We start from the raw sequence: 25,861 nt of genomic DNA on the forward strand, positions 1-25,861 counted from the left end.
TGCGTGCTGAGGCGGGACGCGGCCCGGCTGGCCTGCTCCGGCGGCGCCTGGGCGGGGCGGCGCGGCGGCGGCAGGCGGCAGTTGCTGGAGCGCTTTGGCGGCCCGGGCGGCGCCGAGGGCGGCGGGCGCGGCGGCGGCGGCGGGCGCGGGCGGCGGGCGGGGGAAGATGGCGGAGCTCGGTAAGAAGTACTGCGTGTACTGCCTGGCCGAGGTGAGCCCGCTGCGCTTCCGCTGCACCGAGTGCCAGGACATCGAGCTGTGCCCCGAGTGCTTCTCGGCCGGCGCCGAGATCGGCCACCACCGGCGCTACCACGGCTACCAGCTGGTGGACGGCGGGCGCTTCACGCTGTGGGGGCCGGAGGCCGAGGGCGGCTGGACCAGCCGCGAAGAGCAGCTGCTGTTGGATGCCATCGAGCAGTTCGGCTTCGGGAACTGGGTGAGCGGCGGGCCTGCGCGGCCCGGGCGGGAGGCCGGGGGCGTCCCCTCCTCGGGGGCGGCAGACGCGAGGTGCACCTGCTCGCCGGGCCCCGTGCGCCCTGGAAACCGACGCGCAGAGAGGTTAAGCCACCTGCCCAAGGTCACACAGCCAGGAAGTAGCGGGACAGGGGTTGGGACTGTGGCTTTCTGGCAGCAGAGCCGTGTTCCTGGCCTTTAGGAACTTCATCGGCGGCTGCTGAGTGCAGACCGGGGGCCGGAGCGGCGCGGACTTGGGGAGGAGCTGGTGGGCGCAGGCGGCGCCGGCCTGAGGCTGCGGAGCTGCTGGGGCGCCGGGAAGGAGCTGGCTTTGCCGGGGAAAGTGGTGGCAACGGCCAGACCAGCCTCGCACACGCCCTGGGGCCTCGCTCACCATGTCTGATGGCGGAGGTTGCCCTCCTGGCCCCGCTGGTCGTGTGCCGCTCTGGGTATGCAGGTGCCCCGTGTCCCCCGCCTGGCCAGGGGCTTGGTTCTCCTGGGCCCTCGAGACACCCAGGACGGTGTGCGGCGAGTGGTCAGGGGGAGCTGCACCACGCAGCGTGGGCTATGGAGGCGTCTGTCCGGGGTTGGTTTGTGTCAGGTCTCTGGAGGGACAGGTGACAGGAGCAGGTGGTGCCCGCAGGCTGGTGTGCCAGCCCTGGAGAGAAGCGCTGTTGGAGGGGTCTCCCCAGCCCTGCCCGCTTGGCAGGAGGGCGCTGTCTTCTGTGTTTGTTAGGAAAGATCTGGCTGTGTCCCCGCTCGGGGCCGGGCCCGGCCCGGAACTGCCAAGGGTCGGTGGTGCCTCCAGGCATTATGAGAAGCCAGGGCGCCCCCAGCCCTTCGTCTTTCCAGATCCTCCCACAGGATGGGCCGCTTCCCCGAGCCAGACTCTCCTCCTGCCGGGCTCCCACGGAAGACACACCCCTCCCCGTCCCGAACCTGTCCTGCTTCTGTTTCTTTTCTGTAAAGTGAGCCGGTCTTTGGGGACCAGTACCCATTGTGCACCCTGGATTCTTTACTCTCCTCCCAACTGCGAGACACCGCTCTACACACTCCCCTACGCGCCGCATCGGGTCCTGAAATGCTGTGAGTGATGCCCGTGAGCACAGACGGGAGGTGAGAGGGGAAGGAAGGTCTGTCCTTGTCCTCAGGCTTGTAATCACGTCCCAAGCCAGGAGCTCTCCCACGATCCAGCCTTCATGTCAGAGGCCACCGGCCGACGTCCTCACCTGCTCTCTGCTGGACGCCTCGGGCAGATCTCACCTCACTAAGCCACTCGGGCTGCAGGCCCGAGCACCCTCCGCTCCTCCGCCAGGTCCGAAATAGTCCGACCAGGAGCTGCTTCTCACAGGCGCGCAGTCCAGACTGCTGCTTCTCTCTTGCCTTGACCATTTCTGGAGCTTTCCATATGGTCTCCCTGCTTCGACTCGAGCCCTGCGCCCATCCCACAAGCTCAGGGTGCTCTGAGGACATGTCACTCACGTCCCTCAGTGGCTTCCAGACCGACTTAGATTACACTTCACAGCCCACGAGGCTGTGGGGTCTGAGCTGCTACCCCCTTCATCATCTTTCATTCCTTCTACCTAGAGGTCTCTTCTCCCAAATTATGGTTCGTGACTGGTCTTTCTTCCTCTGTCAGTGCCTCAGACATTCCCTCCCCACGTCATCCTCATCCTCACAGCACTCGGCTCCACAGCAGCAGCTGAAGTAGCTGGCGTGGCCCCGGGCCTTGCCGAGTGCCCGTCACTGTGCATGCCTCCTGGGCCCTTCCCGGGCCAGGGCAGCAGGTTTGGATGGGATAGTTTGACTTCAGAGTCTGCTCCTAGCTGCACTGTCTGCACTGCCTCCCGCACAGCATTGTGGGAAATAGACGAAAAACAAGCCCGTGGCCTAAAACATTTATAGTGCTTTGGAGGGAGCCTGGGGCTGAGAGGGCGGCATTGTTTACCGCAGTGCTTTTCAGGCTTTAATGTGCATACACAGCACCTGGGGAGCTGATTAAAATGCGGATTCCCTCCAAGAGCCCTGTCAGCTCTTAGAAGAGACGCAGCCGGAGGCGGGTGCTGGGACTGGGGGCCAGGGGCCTCTTCCCTGGCGGTTCCGGAGGAGGCTGGAGCTCTGCGTGCCAACCTCGCCTGCACAGGTCCCAGGAGCACAGGGCTCTGGGGCTCTGAGGCTCTGGCTGGGCTCCCTGCTCTACCCTTGACACTTCATGTGCAGCTCTCAGATGTGTGGCTCCCTTCCGAGCAGATCTGTAGATACACACAGGTGCTGTATTCCAGGTGTGCTGTGTTCACTGGGCCAGGCTCCTCTCTGCATATCACCACTCTGCACAGCAGCCTGGAGTGGCTTCTTAGTGTGTAGTTGAAGAACAGCGACTCATCTATACGTATAAAAGGCTAATATGCTAAGTGTCCCTCCTACTGTCCTACCAGTAGCTGTGACGTGCACTGACCACCAGGGAGCTGCCGCGCTGCAGTGACTTGGCAGCAGCGGTTCTTGGGTGACGAACCCCAAAACCAGAGAGGTGGGAGCCCCATTCCTCGTGGGGCCACCTGATTCCTTGCGGGGCCGCGCGATTCCACCTTTGGCTGTGGGTTATGTTGTTGCTGGGCACTGTCGGCCCAAATTTGATTTATTGCTCACTTGCGTGTGCGTTCCACACCCTGTACTACAGCAACTTTGCAGAGTGCCCTCTCGCACTCCCGGACTCTCGGGGGTGTTGGAAAGCCATTTCAGCCTGATCCCCGCAGGCCATGCCAAGGGGCCACAGACGCCATGGGGGGAGGTTGGCTCCAGGGCATGTCCAGCCCATCTCACCCAGTCCCGCCCTGTGGGCTGCTGGGGTCCAACCCCAGCAGGTCCAGGGGTCCCCAAAGGTGGTGATGGAGTCGGCGAAGAAGGAATGACACGGAGACAGCATTCAGTTGATCAGCAGCCTAGCCAGGATCTCTAGCCAAGTTCTGGTCAGGATCTCCAGCGAAGTTCTGGTTAGGATCTCCAGCCAGGTTCTGTGTCCATGTTCTCTTGCTAGGTTCTCCAGCCAGGTTCAGCAGGTTCTCCAGCCAGGTTCTGTAGCCATGTTCCCTCGCTAGGTTCTATCCAGGTTCTGTAGCCAGGTTCTGTCTCTAGGTTCTTCAGCCAGGTTCTCTCGCTAGCTTCTGTCTCTAGGTTCTGTGGCCAGTTTCTGTCCAGGATCTTTTGCCATGTTCTCTCCAGCGAAGTTCTTCTGTCTCTAGGTTCTGTGTAGGTTCTGTGTCTAGGTTCTGTCTTCTAAGTTCTGTCTCTTGTTGTCTAGTTACATCTGTGTTTATACCAGTTGATTCAATCCTATCAATCTCTATTACAAAGGTTAGGGCGTTTCTTATCTCCATTCCAGGGAGTAAAGATTATGTAGCTTAAGCATGATTGTTCGTAGTTAAAGTGATTAATTACCCGCCTGGCACTTAGTTGAGGGGTTTTATTCCCTCCCTAACTTCAGGGGAAAATCCCTACCTGGGGAAACAACCTTTCTCGGAGAGGTGACCTTGGTTAAAACACAGCGCCAAGAAGGTGAGCAAACATATTAAGAACCGTATGCCATATATGCCAGGTCCCTTGAAACAGCAAGGATGGACCGGCTCCCGGCAGCGGGCCACCTTCTAATTAATTTCAACATGCACGAATCTGTGCGCCTGGTCACTAGTTTTTAATATTTGTCCAGAATGTCCTGGCTTTTCATGTGGTAAAGTCAGGGTGTAGACGCAGTCCTGTGGGTTCCAAAGCCTGGACCCTAACTTCTCGGTGTAAGAGCATTCACTAATGTGGGCCACACGGAGGCTGGAGCTCGGTGGTAACTGAAGGTGTGGCCGGCCTGGAAGGGTTTTGCGGAGGAGCGAAGTTGCCGTGGCTCAGCAGCGGGCGGGCGCTGTGTGGGACAGGGAAGGTCTCGGTGCAGGAGCCAGGCCTGGGCTGAGTCTGGAGAAAGGCAGCGTGGGACAATGATGTAGAGGAAGGTGAGGTTGATCATTCCAGTTTCTCAGACGGCATGGGGCCTGTGACCTTGGGGTTGTGCTGCTTTATGTGGAGTTGGGAGGGGTGATTTCAGGAGACCGTAGCGGGAGGGCTGTGGCTGAAGTCTGGCCCCACTTGCTCACACTTCCCGGGAACAGGCGAGGCTGAGGGATGCCCTGCGGCCGCGAGGGTTTGGGGAGCAGCGAGGCCAGGCCCTGACTGTGCCTGTGCATTTGATGACTGCCCAGGAGAGGACAGGGAGTGGGCGAAGGAGGCCTGTGAGTTGAGACCAGGGGAGGGCTAGCAGGAGGACAGTGACCCACAGTCCCTTCACCCGGGTTTTGAGAACCTTACGCAGCTGTTCAGGGCTGGGTGCTGTGCGGATTCCCGGAAATCCAGGTCCTGGTCACACGAGCACAACGTGAACCCCTGCGTGGCTGGGAGATGAGTGTGGGGAGAATGGAAGGGTTGAGGGTGGCCTAGTCCTCTGCCGGTGGTGGTCAGGGCGACTTCAGGGGAGGCGGTCGAGCCAGCTTCGAAGCTAGGTTTTGAATTTGAAGAGAGTGTGGAGTTTTCTGTAGACTGCGCAGCCTGGGAGGCAGGTGTGGGCACTAGCCTGAGCAGACGGGCTTCCCCACAGGGTGAGAGGCTGGGGAGCAGCCCCGGGAAGTCGGAGCCCTCCTGGGGGAGGGGGGCCTGTGAGGTGTCATCACCCAGGACTGATGAGGGCTTCCCAGCATGGATGTCAGCGTCTGAGTGGAGTGAGAAGTGGGGGGGCGGGGCCCACGCTGGGGAGGAGAGTCAAAGGCCAGGACTGGGCAGACTAGACATGACGCCGGGTCCTGCACGGGCCCTGTGCCCGGAAGGAGCTTGTTAGGGCGACTGCTGAAACCAGCAGGAACAGAGGTTTCGGTGCAGCTTTTAAGTTTCCTAATTTTGCTCGTGATGTTGTGGTTGTGCAGGAGCATGTCCTTGTTGGTAAGAAAACCAGACAAAATCATTTGAAGGTGATGTTGCTTGAGGTTACAGCGTAGTTTCAAAATGGTAAAAAAAACATTTTTTTAAGTATGTGAAATTCTCGCCTGCGTCCGTGCATGCAGGCTCGCTGTCGGAGGCCGTGAGTGTCATGAATAAAGCCTTTCACTTTGGTAGAGGACAGTGGACATTCAGAGGCCGGGCAAGAGCAGATGCGGAGATAGTGCTGCTCTGTGCACTTAGTCGCTCGCTCATGCATGCAGCCCTCACTGGGGCCTGTGCTCGGTGGCGGAAACACGATGGAAGTGAGGCAGCTGTGCCCCTGTACGGCTGTGTGGTCACGTGAACTCGGCCTCCTGTGGAAGGAGGAGAAGGCTTTCCGCGGAAGGATAGTGTGGACAAGGCTCCCCTGCCCCAGGGGTCTGGTTGGTGTGTTCAGGGGCCAGGACAGGTAGGCAAGGGGTGTGGGGTCACATGTTGAAAATCCTGAGCATGGGCCCACCCGGCGGAACAGGCTTTGAGGCTGCTTGACACGGAGCTACCCCAAGTGCACGTGTGAGCCGAGCCCAGCTCTAAGCTGGCCTGGACGTTGGCTCGCTCCCAGCCACGGCCCCTGGTCCCTCGTTTACAAATGAGGACGCAGCTGTCGCGTGAAAGAATTGGAGCCAGTCTGACTGCACAGCACAGTCACCTGAGGATCCCCGATTCCCAGGGACACCCCAGCCCTCCTGAATGCGCACGGGAGGTCCGGAAATGGTAATTGTGGACGATTCCCAGGGAGTTCTGACAGGTGGTCCCGGAACCACATTTCACGGCGGGAGACGGCCCCTCTGCGCTGGGTGAGCCCCTTCCACGAGCGTCGGACAGATGGTGGGACTTTAGGACTTGCTGTTGGATGGAGAGAGCAGCGGGGCAGTGGCTCTGGGCCTGGGCAGGGTGCGCAACACCTGGAGGGCTTGTCTGGGCGGGGCCTGAGCCTGACGCGGGCCCTCTCACAGTGCCGGGCCGCTGCTGCTGCGGGACCCGCTGCAGGAGCCACTGAGGCGGACGGCAGCCTGCCGCGTAAACGTTTTAGTTATTTTTTATTTTTATGTTTTTTAAAAATTATTTTATGTTTTCATCACCATTTATCCTTTCTGTGCCCTCTTCCATCTCCAGTTCTGTTTTATTTTTAAAAGTTTGTTTTGTGCTAAAATACACAAACCAGGAAATTCACCTTGTAACCCTTGTTGGGGGCCCAGGTCGGTGGCATTAGGCTCATTCACATTGTTAGGCAGCCGTCGCCACCATCACCTCCTGGACTTGCCATCTTCCCACTGGGACTCTGCCCCCATTCACCTCCTCCCTCCCGCCCCAGCCCTGGCACCAGCGTCTGCTTTCTGTCTCTGAGCCTGGGTCTCGGGGCCTCGCATACGTGGCATCGCTCAGCGTTGTCTCGCTGTGTCTGGCTCATCCCGCCTCCAGGCTCCTCCAGGTGCAGGGCGGTCCAAATTCCCTCCTTGCTCAGGGCATTGGTGGTGTGGGGGGACCCCTTTCGCTGGCCACTCCCGCATCGATGGACACTGGGCGGCTTCCACTGGGGCCGCTGTGAATAATGCTCCGTGAACGTAGGCGCACAGCAGGGGTGGGGGCGTCCGGCCCACGGGCTGTACGCCCTCAAATCATGTGGTCTGGCCCTGCCAAGGCATGGGGGTGAGTTGATGAAATGTTTGACCAAATACAGCAGGCTGAGTTTAAGTGGATAATTGTGTATGCCCTGCGAGTGATGTTATAAATACCCAAGCGGCCCTTGGCAGGAAAAGGTTCCCCACCCCTGGCGGACAGTTACTGTTGAGTGCCTGCTTTCAGTCCCTTTGGGCGAACACCTAGAGGTGGGGTGCGGGTCCTGTGGCAGTTCCGTTGGATTGTTGAGGACCCAGGTGCTGTTTCCACAGCTCCTTCACCGAGGGCAGGAACCGGCCTGGCCGGACCCAGTCAGCTGGGGAAGGAGACGGGGAGGTGACTGAGAGATGTGGCGGCTGTCACAGCACCGCCCTGGGGGGCCCTCCTGGGCCTCCCGCTCACAGCGAGCCTGCCTGCGAGTGTCAAGGCCAGTGACCGGTCAGTCTGAGCCCCGCTGGCCTTTGCCGCCAGCGTGTGAGAGCAGACACATGCCAAGCACTCTGGACATGAGCCAAGGGCTGAGGGTCATCCTGGCAGTGCCCCGCCAGGGCTCCCAGTCTGCTGGCCCCGCAGCTGCCCAGGACCACGACGTCCGGCCGGCCTCACTCGCCCTTGGAGCTGGACGGGCCCTCCCCATCCATTAGGACACGCCATATCCCTCAGAGACTGCTCTCTCCTGGCCCTGTGCAGGCCTCCGCTCCCCCTCGCCACCTCAGTGCTGGTGCCCGGGAGCCCCGGGAGCCGCAGCTCCATGCGGTGGGCCTCTGGCCGCTTCCATCTCTCAAAGGAAATCCCCGCTGCTCCTCTCCCCCCCCACCCCCCAGGCCTGGCTGCAGAGCAGGGGGAAGTGGGGGTAAAGCTGCCTTGGAGTGCTTCCCAGCCCAGACCCCCTGGAGAAGGGTGGGGGTGGGGGTGGGGGGTTGCTGCGCATTCAGAGTGCTGGGGGGGGGGGGGACGTGCAGAACCGCCCACCTGCACGGCAGGACGGCTGTGGAGCTAAAGATAGCTGCTGCTTCGAGTTTCCGGACACTGAACTGCATCCTCCGTCCCGGGCAGAAGTAGGTGCCACCGTGCCCTTACCGGACCCAGCGCCTGGAGTTGAGAGGGTGGGCGCCTTTGTCTGGACAGAAGCAGCCCCATCGGCCTCGCTCTGCTGGTTTCAAGCACCAGGACGCATTTGGTCAGCCTCCTCCTGTGTGTCATCAGCATCGCGGCGCTGGTGTGGGGACAGGCCTCTGGGGCTGCTCAGCCTCAATTTAGTCTCCTGTCCCACAAAGGGTGTGGCTGGGCTGCTCCTGCCGGTGGGAACTGCTAGGGCAGTGATGGCGAACCTTTTGAGCTCGGCGTGCCAGCATTTTGAAAAACCCTAACTTAACTCTGGTGCTGAGTAACATATAGAAATTTTTTGATATTTGCAACCATAGTAAAACAAAGACATATTTTTGATATTTATTTTATATATTTAAATGCTATTTAACAAAGAAAAGTCAACCAAAAAAATGAGTTCGCGTGTCATAGGTTCGCCGTCACTGTGCTAGGAGGTGAGGTGAGGTGACCTTGGCGTGCACTCCCCGGGGACTTCCTGTCATGTGGTTTCTATTCTGTCTGGACAAAGCCTTTCGAGAGGAGGCTTACCGATGGAGGAGCAGAAGCTGATAGGATGAGGCTCTCACAGCCAGGGTCACTGAGCCAGAATCGGAACCCAGCTCTGGTGCCACTGACGGCTTCCTGGAGGAGGTGACTGTGTCCTGTGGAGGAAGCTAACAGCTTCCCACCATGGAGGGAACACAGACCCACGCCGGGCACTGGCCAGCTGCACAGGCATGACCGCACTTAACCGTCCTCACCGTGCTGTGCAGTAGGTCGTGCAATACCTTCGTGACTCAGAGGAGGCGGCTGAGGCCCAGAGGCTAAGCACTGTGTTCCAGTTGTCAGCTCCTAAGGGGAGGAGCCAGGACCAGAACCCCAAAGGCTGCCCCAGAGCCCTTGCACCCAGAGAAGGCATTTCCAGCAGGGGAGGGGCGGGGACGGGTCTGCAAGGCCCCTGGATGGCAGGAGGAGCGTGGCTGACGCTGGCAGGTGCGCACTGCCCAGACCTTCAGATTTTGTAGACCATTCATGTTGAAAGGAAATGGCTGACGTTAGGTTCGCCACGTAAGGATAGTGAAAAAATGTTTAAAGGCCAATTAGCTATCACCATTTCACAAAGAGAAAGATGATCTTAAACACACCCAGATAGTAAGGATGAGGCGCCATCCTTTAAATGGCGAAGTTTAGCTTTCAGAAAAGTCTGCGTCGGCCTCCCTATGTTTTACATTTCACCCTAGATGGTGGCCAGCCCCATGTGAGAGGCCGTGGTTCCCTGGTGGGAGCCTCTAAAGGTTTGGCCCGTTGAGTCCCTGTGTGGGGGTGTCCAGGTCAGAACGGTGGCGGTGGCTCTGGTTGGAACCCGGAGGAGAGAACCCTGAGCCAGCCCCACTGATGGGAGCCGCCGACCACATTGACGACGATTTCTCTGGACTGTTTGCATCCTCTTCCTGGTCAGGTGCTGGAGGCCAGCATGGGGAGCCGTGAGGAGGCAGGAGGGAGGCCAGGCCCCAGAGCACTTCTCACTTCCTCCCCTGGAGGCAGCGTCTGGCCAGAGTCCAGGGACCTTGGAAAGGAGACCTCCTGGGCCTCGCGTGTCTTAGCGACACCTTACCCTTTTCAAAGGACTTCAGAGAAGCAGCACACCTGTCTCTGTCTTTCCCGAAGGTGGGAGTCTCTTTTCTTCTAAGAGAACATGAAGGAAGGAACAAACCTGGAACCCGGCTTCCGTAGGCTTTGGGCTGCGTCCCTGCTGTCACTGTGTGCTGGGGGGGGGGGGGGGGGGGGGCACTTCAGGACAGTGTGTTTCCTGTTTTAGTTGTACTTGAGTTGAACTTTCTCTCCAAATCTCATTCCCCAAGTTCTGTTGCTTCTGCCTCCCCACCCATCCATCCAGATCAGAGAAACACTCTGGCCTTGGCACACGTGCGGGAGAGCCGCCCCCAGGGGTCTGCTGCTGTCCGGAGTGTTGCCGCCATGCGGTGACAGGACGCGTCTCGCACTCGCAGGAGGCGGGCAGTGCTGCGTGCCCACGGCACGTGGAAGACTGGAGGAGGCTCTGGGACCGAGCGGCAGGTGCCAGCTCGCAGTGGAGTGCGGAGGCCGGTGCTCAGTCAGTCACGTTAGACGCCCTTCCTCCGGTGGAGCTTCACGGCACGGACTCCGTTAGAACCCGAGCTGTGCTGTCCGTGGGCTGGTCCACGAGGACCCTCATCTCCATGGCACAGGTCTTGAGGATTAGGGTCTGTGTGTTTTCCTGACTCAGCATTCAGTGGCGTGGTGCCCTGAGGGGCGCTTGTCTTTCGGAAATGGCTGAGCCCTGGCTCCTAGTGAGGCTGAGTTGTCCTGGGCAGTGGCTGAGGCTGTCCTCATGGGAGCGCCTGGCTCCTGTCCCTCTGATTGTGGCTTCACATGGAGCATCCGAGAGCAAAGTCCCCTCTGTAACCTCAAGACAGCCGGTGTCAGCCCAGTGCCCACAGCTGGCCCTCCTGCCTGCCCGGCCCAGGAGACACCTGGCGAGCATTGGAGGGGACGGAGCTGCCCCACGTGGCCCACGCATCCGCTGCCCTGAGGCCGCCTTGCTGCCTGCGCTCTGCTCCCAGAGTGCTGATGTTGATGGAGATAAAAACAGGAGCAGATCATCTCAGTTTGGTCAGGTACCCTTGATTAGCCAGAAGCCTTCTGTTCTTTCCGGATTTAAGTTTTACCCGAATGTGGTGCTCTGAGCTGCTGAGGATGCGGAGGCAGATTGCTGATGCTGAGGTTCAGGGCAGCGGCAGGCTCGCTGGGAGGGCAGCTGGCGCTGCATTGCAGGCCTCACTGGACCTGGGAGGGGGCGAGGCCCGGTCCTGAATTCCTGACATGCAACGGGGTTCGCAGCCTAGCCCCTCCGAGCCTCCCGTAAGCAGCACCCAGCTTCCTTGCCCGGGAGGCCCCTGCAGACTATCCTTACTCTGTAGTGGCTGCAGCCTTGGGGAGCCGATGGGCTAGGCTCCACGTGCCTGTACCACCACCCCCGAGGGCAGTCAGGTGGGGCGTGGCCAGCCGGGGTCAGAGTGGCAGTAGATGCTAGGGATGCTTGTGGTTTGGTTTTGGTTTTTCTTTTTGTACCGCATGCTTCCTGGGAAAATATAACCAACAGAGTTGAGGCTCTTGACTTTTTAAAGAAGAAAGTATGTAAATTTCATCCCCATGAGACCAGGACCGAGTTCTAGCTCTGACCTTCCCTTTGCTCACGGTGGGTCCCAGCATGGCCTTCTTTGTTCCTGTGTCGTAAGCCCTGCCCTCGGCACCACAGTGTGGGGGGCTGGAGTGCCTGCAGGGGCCTGGGCCCTGACTGGGGCCTCAGACGTAGGGTCTGGTCACCGCACCACAAACACTTCCCTCTTTGCCATGCCCACCTTGTCATCAGCCCAGCCGCATGGAGGGCTGGTTTCTTGGGTTCCAGTTTGGCCTGTGGGGGTACAGAAACCAGCCCAATGTTGCGGGGTGAGTGTTGCTGGGCGGAAGGCAGCGTGTGTCAGGAGAGCAGGCGGAGGGGTGGAGGCTGCGGGCACCGAGTGCTGCTGGGGCACTGGCTTTCTGAAGTGGCTTTGGCGGTTGAGTTAAGGAAGAGGCCTCTTGGCAGGAGGAAAGGATTGAGGGAGTTGTACGTTTCCTCCTGTTAATAACCCTGATGTGCTTGGTGACCTCGCAGAGTGAGTGCTCAGCCCGCAGACGTCAGAGAGCGACTCCGCACGGGGCTGTCGGGGCTGTCGGGAATGAGAGCCCGCCCCTTTCGGAGGCGCTTCCAGCCAGGGAGTGTCAGCCACAGGGGCGGGGCCCTTCCGGTGCCCAGAGATGGACAGCACGGTAGAATGGGGTCCCTCTTGTAGCCAGGGAACCTGGCCATGAACTCTGGACCACTCTGTTCTCTAGTCTGGGAATGAGGTTAGACTGGGAGGAGCAGGACACCCGGTGCTCTGTGGCCTTGCCCACCTGTGTCCCTTCACAGACAGATAACTTCCCACCTCACATGCAGCACTAATGGGTGAAACACCAGCACCAGGTGGGCCCTGCTAGTCTATTTCAGGAACCAGCAGCCAGTTCAGATCTCAGAGGAGGGCTCCGGTCTCAGCTCTGCCCCCGGGTCCGCTGAGGCCTGGCGAGTGTCCACATCTCTGGATTCACTTTGTCCAGGAGAGGGCATGGACTGTGTGGGGAGGGGTCATGATGGGACAGGAGTAGTCCAGGTCGCCTTGGGGAAAGGTTGAGGGGATTTGTGGGAACCCTGAGTCTGACCCTCTGGCTTTGGGAATGACTCTGACCTTTGTCGTTGTAGGAAGACATGGCTGCTCACGTAGGGGCCTCCCGGACTCCCCAGGAAGTGATGGAGCATTACGTAAGCATGTACATCCACGGCAACCTGGGGAAGGCCTGCATCCCCGACACCATCCCCAACCGGGTGACCGACCACACCTGCCCCAGTGGAGGCCCCCTCTCTCCCAGCCTCACCACCCCCTTGCCTCCCCTAGACATCTCGGTGGCCGAGCAGCAGCAGCTGGGCTACATGCCGCTGCGCGACGACTACGAGATCGAGTACGACCAGGACGCCGAGACGCTCATCAGCGGGCTCTCGGTCAACTACGACGACGACGACGTGGAGATCGAGCTCAAGCGCGCGCACGTGGACATGTACGTGCGGAAGCTGCGGGAGCGGCAGCGGCGCAAGAACATCGCCCGCGACTACAACCTGGTGCCGGCCTTCCTGGGCAAGGACAAGAAGGAGCGCGAGAAGGCGGCCAAGCGCAAGGTCACCAAGGAGGAGCGCGAGCTGCGGCTGAAGCTGCGGCCGCTCTACCAGTTCATGTCCTGCAAGGAGTTCGACGACCTGTTCGAGAACATGCACAAGGAGAAGATGCTGCGCGCCAAGATCCGGGAGCTGCAGCGGTACCGGCGCAACGGGATCACCAAGATGGAGGAGTCGGCCGAGTACGAGGCGGCCCGGCACAAGCGGGAGAAGCGGAAGGAGAACCGGAACTCGGCGGGCGCCAAGCGCGGGCGGGAGGACGCCAAGGACGGCGAGTTCGCCGCCATCGAGAACCTGCCGGGCTTCGAGCTGCTGTCGGACCGCGAGAAGGCGCTCTGCAGCTCCCTGAACCTGAGCCCCGCGCGCTACGTGACCGCCAAGACCATCATCATCAAAGACCACCTCCAGAAGCGCCAGGGCATCCCCTCCAAGAGCCGCCTGCCCAGCTACCTGGACAAGGTCCTGAAGAAGAGGATTTTAACCTTCCTCACGGAGAGCGGGTGGATAGCCAGGGACGCCTCCTGAAGCGGCGGAGCCGGGGCGCTTGTGAGCCAAATGACTGGGGGGGACAGCAACCGCTTTCCCCATGGTGGTTTTTTCAGCAAATTGAGTTTCTTTTTTAGGATGTAAGTTGTTCTCGCGGCCCTCTGGAAGAAGCAAGAGTAACAGTCTTAGATCAGATCATGAGGGAAGCAGATGCAGGCGTATTGTACCTTAGTGCTAAAAGCAATGCGCTAAGACGACGCTTGCCTTTGTGTTGAGTGTGGAGAACGTGGAGATGGGAGCGGCCCGGGAGCCCCTTCGCTTCGGTGCACACCTGTGCTGGCCGCCGGCTGCCAGCCTTGCCTGTGACACTGGCTCCGGCGCGGGGCACTGTAGATGGCGCCGGGCAGGTGGGCAGTGAGGCCAGAGGGCAGGGTCAAGCTTCCTTGGACTGTGAGGAAGAGGCTGGTAGCGAACAGAGACCAAATGAGCTTCCCCTTAGCTACTGGCAGCGGCAGTTTGAGTTTGCAGTTCCCAGACCCCAAAACTGCCCCTTTTGCGCCCGCTGGGCAGAGCCCCCCCCCCTCAGTTTGGAAATGGGCAGCGCCCCCTAGCGTAGAGGGTGGCTGTGGGAAGCATGGCAGCCAGGACCAGTGCAATGGCCAGGACTGAGCCCTTTCCTGGGGAGCAGCTACTGGCTGCTCTTTGGACTTACGTGCATTTTACTTGCAAGCCCTTGTTTTAGGAAGTTCATGGCTAAGTTGTGTTCTGGTGTTGGTGTCTCACAGCTACAAGTACCTTTTTCAGGGAAGCCCTGACCACACCAGCCTGGCCAAGCCTCTGACCTTCAGGTGGCCTTGTACCCGGCAGACTAGCCAGGCGAGACGGGCCGGCCCATGTGGCCGTTGGTCCCAAGGCCCCTGTGTTGCTGCTGAGTCACTGTCTTAACCAGACTCAGACATGGCTCTGCCCAGCCCTCGCTAGAGGTCTTTTCAGGGGCCTCTTACACGGTACCTCCCTTTGGCACTTGGGTGGCCATTTGTCTTCCGGGCTGCTCAGGGTTCTCTCGTCCAAGACCCGCTTAGAGTCGGTGGTGACTGCAGACCCAGCCGCCTGCCGGCCCCTGGCCCGCACAGTGATGGAGAGAGGGCCTCTCCATGTTTGGGCTTGACGTTACATTTAAGTGAAGTTTGAAAAAGACCCTCATCATTTCCAAGGATGACCTCATTATGGTGCCTTTTCCTTTCTTTCTACATCTCTCTGTCCCCGAGGGTAGCTTCTCAGCGTTAGCGGGAACACCTCAGGTGGGTTGTGTACGGCCGTAGTAAAGCGCAAGGCCTGCGGCAGAGGCGCTCCTTGCTGGCCAAGCCAGACTTCCCGCTGACACGTGTGAGCGGTGGTGTCAGGCGTGAGGGCTACCTCCACTGCCCCTGCGGGTGACTGCCCTCCGTGGGGCTGGTGTTGCCCTTTGTGCCAGCCTCCAGGCGGCCTGGGTGCAAGCTAACCTTTGAGAACCGCTGGCTTTAGCTGACCTGGTGTCATCCTTCGTGGGTTTTCTGTCAGGTGCCTCGTCTGGCGAGGTTTCGATGCCGTCTTCTTTTTCTATACGGGGGCTGCCAGGCTTCATTAAGCTGGAGAAGCAGGCGCCCCAGTAGCTGGGGCCAGTCGAGAGCTGCCAAGTGAATGCGTGGTGCTGGAGGTTTGAGGGTGCTTATCTTTTGATGGCGTGAAGAACTTATTTAGGCGTGGCTGTTTTAAAACACCACAGTGAATGTATAATTTATGTTGAAGTGTTACCTTGGTTACAAGGGGAAGTGATTTTGATTGGTTGCCTTTATCCCGTCCACTCCTGTTGCCAGTCTTTGCCCCTGCTGTTAGCAGAGCCCTGACATTTCTGTATTTAATTTTCATAAGTTAAGTTACCACAATCCCAAGAATTAGGTCTTCAAAATTTAAACTCCAACCTTTGAGTCCAGTTCCATAACTCAGCTATTCGGAATCCTCTCTGGATGCAGCGTTCCAGGAATGTATTCAAGCCGACCTGACTGTTTTTACTGCCCTTTCCTTATTAAACAAGTTGCGAACAAAACCGTGTCACTCACTGCTTCTTAGCACCTGCTCCACGAGCCCGAGGCAGCCTTTCAGGGCCGGCTCTCAGACGCGGGTGGGGGCAGCACGGGCACGTTAGCTGGCACTTGTCAAACCAGCTTCTTCAGACTCAGCCTTGCTTTCTGTTAAGAGGAAACCCTCATGCCAGCCCTTGCTCCCTGTAAGGCACCAGCAAAAGCATGTCCATGGAGCAGGCCGGGCTGCCAAGGGCTGTCAGTAGGCGGAGCGCTGCCTGGACTGTCTACACTTTACGTGTCCCCAGGCTGCACCTAAGCCAGACCCAGAAGCGTGGGTGGCTGACCACTCCAATTTCTAGTGTAAAGTTGTATCGCAGGTCCTCAAACGTTTGTCACAAATGTTGAGATGCTGTAGGACCCGACTCATTGGTACCCAGTAGCCTAAGGTAAAATTGCCTTCATCTTATGTGGTTTCCCTCCGTCTCAGAACCTGTGGACTCACTGAGGATGTGCTGTGTATGGTGTGTCCCCCGTGAATGGGAACCGATGGCTCAGACTAGTGAGGAGCTGGGTTCCCAGTGGAGCGGGCTACCTGCCCGTCTCAGCTGGGCTAGCTCGACACAGGGAGGGAGGGTTGCACACGCACAAGAGTGATCTGCAACGACTTCTGTGCAGCCTCGCCTTCCCAGCGAGTGCAGGAGGGAGGGGAGGCCCTCACAGCTCAAGTGAAGGCGGAGCTGCGACTCCCAGTCCCATCCCTCAGTGTGAGGCGGGGCGGCCTTTAGTTCTGGGATGTCTTACAAAAAAATATTTGAAGGAGAAAAGTGTTTGAAATTATATATATTGAAATTTTAATTATGGGAATATTACATCTTTCAAAATGATCAGCCAAGTAAAACTGCCCCATATTTTCTCCGCACCCCTTAGGCCAAGGCGGTAGCAGCTGTTTTTTGTTTGTAACAGATACGGAGGGTCCTATGGCGAGTCACGGGCCAGATTCCGCAGACTTTCCTGCCGTGGGTCCCGGGTGTGTGGTCCTGTCACAGTCCTTAGGCAGACACGTCCACCCGGAGCAGGCCAGTCCCACGCCAGCCTGCAGGGGACGGATGGAAGCAAACACGTGTCTGCGTGTATGTGTCAGGCACACAGCCAAGTCACGCTCCCCTTAGTAAGGATCACCACCAAGGTACGCAAAAGACTTATCAGAAAGTAGGAAAATAAACATTGGGGCTTTAATCCTCTTCAATAGATTTAAAAACTAAACATTCACATTTAAAATTTACCAAGCATGCAGCCCTCGGGTGTTGAGAAGACCATCTTACTAGGGACATACCTTCAGGTCATTAGTACCTGGCTGAATATTAGATACAAACATTTCTACACGTATTTGAACAAAACAGGACAAGAGTAACTGATTCTGGCACATTCGTCTTATTCTAGGGGAGAATGGTTAAGGTGCCTCCAAAGAAAAGCCAGAGGGCGGCCACTTAGCAGCCGGACGGTGATGAGATGGACTCGCCTGTCCACCAGGCACACACAAGTGTTCTGAGCAAGAACCAAGTTACACTCCTGCCTTTCCTCCCAAGTGAGGCGCAGAGGGCTGAGGCCTGCCGCGCTCACATGGCAGCGAGCAGCAGAAGGCGCACGGGGCCGATGGCGTGGCCCTAGCCAAACAGCACAGTTCCCAGAGACCTTTTATTCGTTTTAAATACTTTGGTGTCATCAGACTTTGAGCAGATGTAGCATTATTCACGATACCCGAGGGCCCGGTGGTGGCCTGTTCTGTAAGCATGTGAACTATTAAACATGTATGAAAATCAATCAACAGGCTCCCAAATTAGAGTCCAGTAACAGCTGTGCAATGGGCCCATGTTCCTGGGTAGCCGCCGGTTACCGAAGCTTTCCAGCAAGGTTTGGGAAAGGTCAGGAGTAGTCACGGACGAACCAGCCTTTTAGAGTTACCGCCAGTGACTACCCACAAGCCACAGCCGGAGGGAAGCTACGCTTCCTTCACCACCCCCACCAGGGCGGGCCGCAGGGTGCGCCCGTGCAGCTTGTAGCCCACTTTGTTCACCAGCGCCACCGTGCCCGGCTCCTTCCCCTCCACCGGCGCGTGGAACAAGGCCTCGTGCTCATAGGGGTCAAACTTGGCGCCCACGGGGTCCAGCCTGAGCAGGCCGTGCTTCGTGAACACCTTCTGGATCTGGACCTCGGTCATCACCAGCCCCTCGTAGAGGTTCTTCAGGTGCGGGTTGTCCTCTGTGATCTCCTCTTTGGGGACACACTGTGTGGCCTTCTCCAGGATGTCCGCGACCTCCAACAAGTCCTTGCAGAAGCCCTGGATGCCTGCAGAGCCAAGAAGAACATTGGCCTCCACCCATGTCAACTGGGTGGGCGACTCTAACTTCCATGGCTTGACTGAGAAGGAAATACCACCCCAGCCTTTTCTGGGTTTAGACAAGGGCTAATTAGGTGTGAAGACTGGCAGCTGAAAATGTGCAGAACCACCCCCCTCAGCCCTGCCCCAGCCCAGGAGACCCGCCTGCTCCCTCAGAGCGTGCCCCCCCTCCGCGCCCCCAATAGTCAGACTGCACAGGGCCTGGGGCACATCCCTGGCAGCGACTTAGCTGCTGTGTGGTCCTGGTCAGCCTCGCTGGGTCCCAGTGACGGTGGGAGGACCAAAAGGGTCATGCAGGCTTCGAGGGCCTGGGACACTACACGTGTTCCATGTTAGCAACTAGTGGGCACTGTGGGGTAAGAGTTATCCAGACTTCGCCTTCACCTAACAGAAGACAGAACGTTTGAAAGGCCACTCAAAATATAAGGCAGTGTATTACATAATTTTTGTGGTTTCAAAAAAAAGGTGCACATGCCGACCGGAAGTCAGGGGTGGCGAGAGCACCCACACTGGCACCTGCTTCCACCGAGGCCCCGCCCTGCAGGAACCAAGGGCGGCCTCGGGCTAACAAGCACAGCGAGCAGGAGCGCGGGCCACCGCTAGCTTTGGGCTGAGTGGCAGGTCACGAAGCCTCAGTGATCTCAACTGTAAAGTGGGAAGGACAGGGACAAATACTCAAAGGTGACAACACAGACAGCACCTGAGGGGATCTCAGTGGTCAGTGTGGTGCTGGTGATGCCAAGGAAACGACACCAGAGAGGCCGACCTGCCAGGATCGCCGCAGTCCACACCCAGGCTCCATGTGGAGAGCGGAAGCCGCCTGCTTACGGTTCTAAGCGCCAGTCACAACTCCGGTTTCTCCTTAAATAGGGGGACGGGAAGACGACAACCGGCAGGCGCCCGCCCTGGCTGATCTTTCTGATGTGCGCACACACACACACACACGCACACACACACACACACACACACATTTTCCCAGATGAGCGTCATGCAGTGTTAAAAGTTACCATATAATTTTGCCTCCTCCACCAATTTTTGGGTCCTCTGCCGCAAGTTCTCAGTATCTGCCAAAGCTCGCTTATATTTTTCCTAAAAGCAAAAGGAAACTTACATGAATAAAACATGGAACAAATTCATAGGAAAGCAAATCTGACACAACAAACCGCAAGTCAAAATACAAACACCAACTATTCTTATGCCTGAGACTGGACTACAGACAGTGCAGCTGCACTTAGAAGTGAGTTTCGCCCGGTCACTTCCCAGCGAGGGAGGAAGATGTCAAGGCGCCAGATGGCCATTCTACGCAGTGACAGCTGGGAAAGAAGAAAAAGGACTTTCTCGGGGCCCTGACGGCCTCATCACCAAGGAAGGACCATTCGCTTCCTTAACCAAGTTTCCAACCTAAGGGGATCCCAGCGGCCTCGGGGGCTGACCCCCCGGTTCCCATAAGCCTGGTGGAGTTTAGGCAGCATCCCAGCAAAGAGATAAAGGCTCATCAATGACCCTTTGTATTTCACTGTTGCCCAGTCATGGCTGAGTTCCAACACTTACTGTGTACAAGCATCTGAATTATGGGATCGTCCCCATGTCTCACCACTTGACTGTAATCTCACATTTTGCCCCATCAATTCCATTTTAAAGTGGGCGAGATTACTCTGGGGAGTGGGGGGGTGACTGTAACCCCCGTTTTCAGTCTGTATTCAGGCAATTCCAGTGCAGTCAAGGGCAAGCTCTCCCAGGCTGTGGCCCTGGCACTCAGCAGCTGGGCGACCTTAGGAAGTTTACTTAACTTCCCCGTGCCTCAGTTTCCTGTCTGTAAACAGGGACATCAGCAATGAACTGACTGGAGCCGTGAGGATGAGCACACATAAAGGCGCTGGAGCAGTGTCAGCACCTGCGTGTCTGGCGTTGCCCTTAAATCCTGAAGGAACGGACCATGCATCCGCATCACTGCCGCGTCCGCAAACCGCCGCCTCCCCGCAGGCCCCGCTTCGACAGCCATGCTGGTATTCCTTGTACGTAAAGACCAAATAAATCTTAGCTCAACGCAAGCGACGCAGCACGTAACCATGAGTCTCATGGCAGAGCCAGAGCCGCGCGGCCTTGGGCTCTACCCCTTCCTTAGCAGGAGCGCGCTACCGGCCCCAGCCGTAGTCCGTGGGCAAACCAGGAACTCGCCTGGCGTCCACTGCCCATCTCCCCCGAGCCCGCGCCTTACCGTAGTGTCCTTCAGCTGCTCCTCTAACTTGGCCTTCTCCTCCATGAGCGTCTTCTCTGCACAGGGAGTGTCCGTCTTCTGGTCAGTCTGGCCCGCGTCCTCTTCCAAGTTCTGGCCACTGTTCTTCTGCTTTGCAGCTGTGCACAGCAGCCGAGGAGTGGGCCTGGGGAAGCGCATGCAAGGCAGAGGTATGACCATCAATCTGAGGTAACTGAGGACTATTTGCCATTGACTTGCTGGGGGAGAAAGGGTTTCTCTTGCATCTGACGTGTAGAAACTACCTGCAACTAGTATGTCCGTGTCCCCAGGCTACCTGCTCGCCCCTCTCCTGTCCCTCCTGAGCTGTGTCCTCCCGGCCCCACCGAGGACTGGGGGAGCAGCTGTTAGCAGACGTGAGGCCCAGAGCCGATGCTGACCACGAAGGTGACGGGGGCAGAGGTCCTGCCACAGGGCACTTGGTGTCACACAAAGAGGTATCTACGCAAAGAACTATAATTTTGGGTTTAAAAGTGATAAAAGGGGAGGCTCTGGGAGGCTCAGCATAGAATACTTCTTAGCTTTGGAGAATGGAAAAATGAAAGGCTTCATGCAGAGGGGCTTTGAAGGACAGCTAAGAGTTACACGCAAGGCCCTGGCCGGGTGGCTCGGTTGGTTGGAGCATCGTTCCCCACACTGAAAGGTGGCAGGTTTGATCCTGATTCCCAGCCTGGTCAGGGCACATACGGGAGGCAACCAATCGATGTCTCTGTCTGTCTGTCTGTCTCTCCCCCTGCCTCTCTAAAATTAAAAGTGACACCTAAGGAGTCGGAGTGGACTGCAGACCCACTTCAGGAAGAGGGGGCTGCCTGGAAAGGCCGGGAGGTAGGCAGGCATGGGACGCACAGGGCAATGCAGAGCTCTACCACGAATCCTGGAGGCGAAGTCACTGAACATGACCCAGTCGGGTCCCCCCCCCGTCCAAAAGGTTAAGCAATTCAGCCCAAGGTCACAAAGCCGGGAATAAGTAACAGAACAGCCCTCACACCCAGATTTCTTCACCAGGACCCGAGGAGTTTCTTCATTATGCAACGGTCCCATCTGAGAAGGAGCTACATTCACTTTTCCTCCCAGAATAGAGGAAACTGCCTCCATGAACAGGAGAGCTATCAGTACACAGGGTGTGCAAGGACGCGCAGGGCAGCATGGTACACTACCCGCAAAACAATGCTCATCAGGAAGGCAAGGCTGGGATCGGCTATTTTTCCACAACCCGAACAGGGCAAGAAACGCAACCCAAATACATGACCCGAGACCCAGTGCACATGTGGCCTTAGGCAGAGAGGGATGAAGGATCCATCAGTCTGTTCACGGGGTGGGGAGCAATAACCTTTTTATTGTTTTTATGTTTGCGACTTAAGAAGACGAACAGTCCAAGAATGGAGCGTGGTGTCGTGAAACCTGTTTTACTTTCTAGTCGTTCTGTGTTCCGTTCCGCCCTCTGGGCGTGAGGGTCGCAGCCCTCGGCTCCCCTGCCCCGCGGGGCGGCCAGCAGGAGATGCCGAGGGGAAACTGAGTCCCCGAGAGGTCAGCTGCCCCGACTCCACAGGCGTTCATGCCCACGGGTCCCGTCCTTCCCGGGACAAAGCCACAAACAACGGAGCAAAACGCCTTTTCCCGGGCGCTCCGGCCGGGTCCCTGCTCCTGGGCTCCCCGTTTTGTTTATGTAACTTGTTGGGGCCATCACGCCCTGAACCCCTTCCGCTCTCTGCGATCTCGCCGGGCTCCCGCGCAGGGGGTGCGCTCCGCGAGGGAAGGACGGCGCCGGGCCCCACTGTGAAGTCACTGCCCGTCTACACTCGCCCGGCGGGTCGGTGCCGTCGCACTCTGACCTCAGCCTCCGGAAGGCGGAGGTGGAGCAGGAACACGGGCCGAGTGGGAAATGCCCGTGGACCGCTGACCCGAACCTGGTTCCACGAAACGTCCCGCCCATGGGACCCAGCGCTGCGCTGCCAGGGCGCACGCGCCCGGTCCTGCCGGCGGCCCGGCCCGCGGTCCCGGCGGCTCCGAGGCTGAGGCTGCCCGTGCCCGGGCGCGCGCACGCGGGGGCTGTACACGGGCCCGGGGACGCGTGCGGGGGTCAGCGCGGGCCTCGGGCACACGGGGCGCACCGCCCCTTACGCTCCAGGCCCGCGCGGGCGCGCAGCCCACGACGGCCCGTTCCCGGACCAGACTTGGGCAGGACGGCACCGCGGGCCGCGCCCTTCAGCCGAGGGCAGCCGGCGCCCCTTACCTAAGAGAGAACGCCAGGGCCGGGAGGCTGCGCCGCACCAACCTCACGCAACGAGCCGCCATGACCGCCACCCGCGCCGGCACTGCGCGCGCACCGGGCATGCGCGGAGGCCGCCGGCCCGCCCCCTCGGGGGGCCAAGCAACTCGCGCAGACTCCGTGCCTGCTACTTGCTTCCAGCCAATTCGCGACCGTATTTCTTCTGATGGACAGACAGGAGTCACCAATAACCGTGGCTCACGGTGGGTGGGCGGGGTCTGAAGTCTCCCCACGCCCCGGGACGAGAGGCGGGGACAGTTGAAGGAAACAGTGGGAGGAGACCCTCCGTGGGCGGGGCGTGGTCAGGGAAACACCAATGGGGAGGAAGCTTGGGGGGGCGGGAAAGGGGCGCCGGAAGTGCGCACGTTTGGGCGCTCGCGGTCCTTGGGCCCGTTTTCCTTCCTAACACCCCACTTCGCTCTTTGCTCTCGGACAGTTCGGGGGCGGGGCGGGCTTTTGGCCTCTTTTCCGACAGCCCAGCGCCTGGCGCGGTGCCGGGCGCAAAGCGCCCAGTGTTGATGGATGCGGGTGGGCGAAGGGCGAAAGCGCCCCAATGCCCCTGCAGGCCCGTTAGGAACAGCGGTTTGGAGGCTCCTCCCCCTTAGGCTGTTGCTCCGGTGCTGAAGCAGCGAGTCGCGGTTAGAGCACGCCATCGCTGTCTGCGTTTTATTAAAAGTCACAGCAGCAACAACAGAACAACAAAAACCCAGCCAGCACATGTGACACCGTGGGCAGTGTTGGTGTTGGGTGATGGGTATATGTTGGTTTTCTTTGCGCTTTTCTATCACCTTCAATTTTCTTGGAATAAAACAAAACAGAACGAAATAGGAACAGCACATAGGAAAACTGGAGGCACAGCTGAAGCTCACAACCCAGCTGTCATCAGTGTCCGCGGGCCTGGAAGAAGCCGGAGCCGGAAGAGGAGGTGCCACTGGCTCCGCTGCCCGCAGCGGCTGCCCCTCCAGTGAGGCCCCGGGAGCTGTGGCCTGGCTCCTGCTGCAGGACTGCCGGGCCTGCAGTCCTCTCTGCGAGATCCGGGGGCCGGAGCCGTGGTCTCCCCAAGATCCAAGGGCTGGAGCCGTGGTCTCCCCAAGATCCGAGGGCTGGAGCCTGTGGTCTCCCCAAGATCCAGGGGCTGGAGCCATGGTCTCCCCAAGAACCGAGGGCTGGAGCCGTGGTCTCCCCAAGAACCGAGGGCTGGAGCTGTGGTCTCCCCAAGAACCGAGGGCTGGAGCCTGTGGTCTCCCTAAGATCGGAGTCCCCAAGATCCGAGGGCTGGAGCCGTGGTCTCCCCAAGATCTGAGGGCTAGAGCCGTGGTCTCCCCAAGATCAGAGGTCTGGAGCCTGTGGTCTCCCCAAGATCCGAGGGCTGGAGCCTGTGGTCTCCCCAAGTGTAGTGCTGCTGCTTGTCACATTTTTGAGGACCGAACCTCTATTCCTTCACTTTGCTTCCCCTTCAGTATTCATAACGTTGAATGAACACCTACTGTGTGCCAGGCAGGCCCTGTGCCACCTGTAGGAGAAGGAAAAAAGCCAAATCCAGAATTTAGGATGTTCTGTGGGAAAACACCTGGTTGTTAATTAAGGGCATGGAGATAAAAAAGGAACTGGACTGTTTGGGGATAAAAGAGCTTAAAGACATAATCGAATGGGAGGTGTGGGCCTTGTTTGGCTCATGATGGAACAAACCAACTAAAAAAGATACCCGTGAGCCTGCGGGAAATGTGGCTATAAACAGAACTAGATAAGAACGAGTTACTGCTGCCTTTGTTAGGGAGATAGCCGACTAGGAAAAAGTGTCCTGGTCGTTCAGAGGTAAAATTGAAAGTATTTACAGCGCGTTTCCACAGTGTCTGGAGTTTAAATAACTAGTAAAAAGCCAACAATGAGCACAGGAGAAGCAGTGGCGAAATGTTCAGCCGGATGAGGGACACTGTGGAGGTTTGTGTATATGACATTTTCTGTATTAAAACTTCAAGCGACGCCAAGACCGGTTTGGCGCAGTGGATAGAGCGTCGGCCTGCGGACTGAAAGGTCCCAGGTTCAATTCTGGTCAAGGGCATGTACCTGGGTTTCGGGCACATCCCAGTGGGAGGTGTGCAGGAGGCAGCTGATCGATGTTTCTCTCTCATCGATATTTCTGACTATCTCTCTCCCTTCCTCTCTGTAAAAAATCAATGAAAATAAAAAACAAAAACAAAAAACAAAAAAAAAACTTCAAGCGACATAGCCGTGATTTCCATGGGCTGTGACCTTGGGCAAGGCACTGACTTGCTCTGAGCCTTCATATGCCGACCTGTAAGACCGGGATCATGTTATTTATTGTGAGGTTGAGAAGAGACACAAATCCTCATTTCCTCACTCTCCTTGGGGCTCAGGGGAAATCAGGTGGGCATCCTGCCCTGAGGAGCTCATGCTGGAGCCGGGGGACACCCCGCCCCAGGGGCCTGCCTGTGCTGCCATCTCGTGGCCACATGGGGAACTGCTCCGAGGGGCGGGCTGCAGCGGTCACTGCCGCTGCTCTCGGGAGCCCGCTCAGCGAGTCCTGAGGCCGAGGACGTGACCACTGCGGTGCACGCCGCGTCCTCGCGGAGGTGAAGCTGCTGCTCTCGGAGTGTCCCACACGTGGCTCCTCACGTGGGCCGGCCAGCGGACCACTCTCCCAGCAAAGGGGACGGGAGGCCTGGCCCAGGGGGCGCACGAAGACCAAGCAGACGGCACGTGGTGGCCCAGCAAGGACGGGGTGGCGTCCGGAGAGCAAAGCGCGCTCAGGAGGAGCCCGTGCAGATGGCTCGGCAGCATGTGGGCCGCGGGTGTGAGGCTCATCCCAGCCCGAGCGGCGGGGGCCAGGCTCAGGGCAGATGCCCTCCCGCCCCCCCCCCCGCCCGCAGGGGGCTGGCTGGACGGTCACCAGGTTAGGCAACTCGCTCGGGGTCATGCAGGTGGACAAAGGGAGAGCTTTTGTGTGTTGTTCCCGGCCAATCTTAGCTTCCATGTGGCTGTCGGGGCTGAAGCTAGAATCCGGGTCCCTCTATTGCTGCTGGCTGCACCACCATCACCACCACCACCACCATCACCACCACCACCACCACCACCACCACCATCACCACCACCACCGCCACCATCACCACCACCACCACCATCACCACCACCATCACCACCATCACCACCACCACCACCACCACCGCCACCATCACCACCACCACCACCACCACCGCCACCACCACCATCACCACCACCATCGCCACCATCACCACCACCACCACCACCACCGCCACCATCACCACCACCACCACCACCACCACCACCACCACCATCACCACCACCACCGCCACCATCACCACCACCACCACCATCACCACCACCACCGCCACCATCACCACCACCACCACCATCACCACCACCATCACCACCATCACCACCACCACCACCG

The 25,861-nt window shown here is 58.6% G+C and overlaps 2 protein-coding genes across 3 annotated transcripts; one reads left to right on the plus strand and one right to left on the minus strand.

The window, feature by feature from the left end:
* The first annotated feature begins 166 nt into the window (after window positions 1-166).
* Window positions 167-15,530, plus strand: TADA2B (transcriptional adaptor 2B). Its single transcript, XM_059676274.1, has 2 exons — window positions 167-436; window positions 12,491-15,530. The coding sequence occupies exons 1-2, from the start codon at window positions 167-169 to the stop codon at window positions 13,481-13,483; spliced, it is 1,263 nt and encodes a 420-aa protein (XP_059532257.1). The 3' UTR covers window positions 13,484-15,530.
* A 1,187-nt stretch (window positions 15,531-16,717) lies between these two features.
* On the minus strand, window positions 16,718-22,535 carry GRPEL1 (GrpE like 1, mitochondrial). 2 transcript variants are annotated; one of them, XM_059676289.1, is made up of 4 exons: window positions 22,393-22,535; window positions 20,124-20,286; window positions 18,913-18,994; window positions 16,718-17,853 (listed from the first exon to the last, which is right to left on the minus strand). In XM_059676289.1, the coding sequence occupies exons 1-4, from the start codon at window positions 22,491-22,493 to the stop codon at window positions 17,507-17,509; spliced, it is 693 nt and encodes a 230-aa protein (XP_059532272.1). In that variant the 5' UTR covers window positions 22,494-22,535; the 3' UTR covers window positions 16,718-17,506. The 2 variants fall into 2 exon arrangements, with proteins under 2 accessions (XP_059532272.1, XP_059532280.1); XM_059676297.1 differs by lacking the exon at window positions 22,393-22,535 and adding an exon at window positions 21,162-21,675.
* Between the last annotated feature and the right edge of the window lie 3,326 nt (window positions 22,536-25,861).

The sequence above is a fragment of the Myotis daubentonii genome, chromosome 1, assembly GCF_963259705.1.
Source record: "Myotis daubentonii chromosome 1, mMyoDau2.1, whole genome shotgun sequence".
In the NCBI taxonomy this organism is placed as follows: domain Eukaryota; kingdom Metazoa; phylum Chordata; class Mammalia; order Chiroptera; family Vespertilionidae; genus Myotis; species Myotis daubentonii.

What these genes read in the sequence shown, in the direction of transcription:
- TADA2B (XM_059676274.1), top strand. Translation starts at nt 167, where the DNA reads ATGGCGGAGCTCGGTAAGAAGTACTGCGTGTACTGCCTGGCCGAGGTG. An exon ending in AGTTCGGCTTCGGGAACTGG is followed by an intron (nt 437 to 12,490) that starts GTGAGCGGCGGG and finishes TTGTCGTTGTAG; the next exon opens with GAAGACATGGCTGCTCACGT.
- GRPEL1 (XM_059676289.1), bottom strand. Translation starts at nt 22,493, where the DNA reads ATGCCCGGTGCGCGCGCAGTGCCGGCGCGGGTGGCGGTCATGGCGGCT. An exon ending in GCCCTGGCGTTCTCTCTTAG is followed by an intron (nt 20,287 to 22,392) that starts GTAAGGGGCGCC and finishes GCGCTTCCCCAG; the next exon opens with GCCCACTCCTCGGCTGCTGT. An exon ending in AGCAGCTGAAGGACACTACG is followed by an intron (nt 18,995 to 20,123) that starts GTAAGGCGCGGG and finishes TTTTGCTTTTAG; the next exon opens with GAAAAATATAAGCGAGCTTT.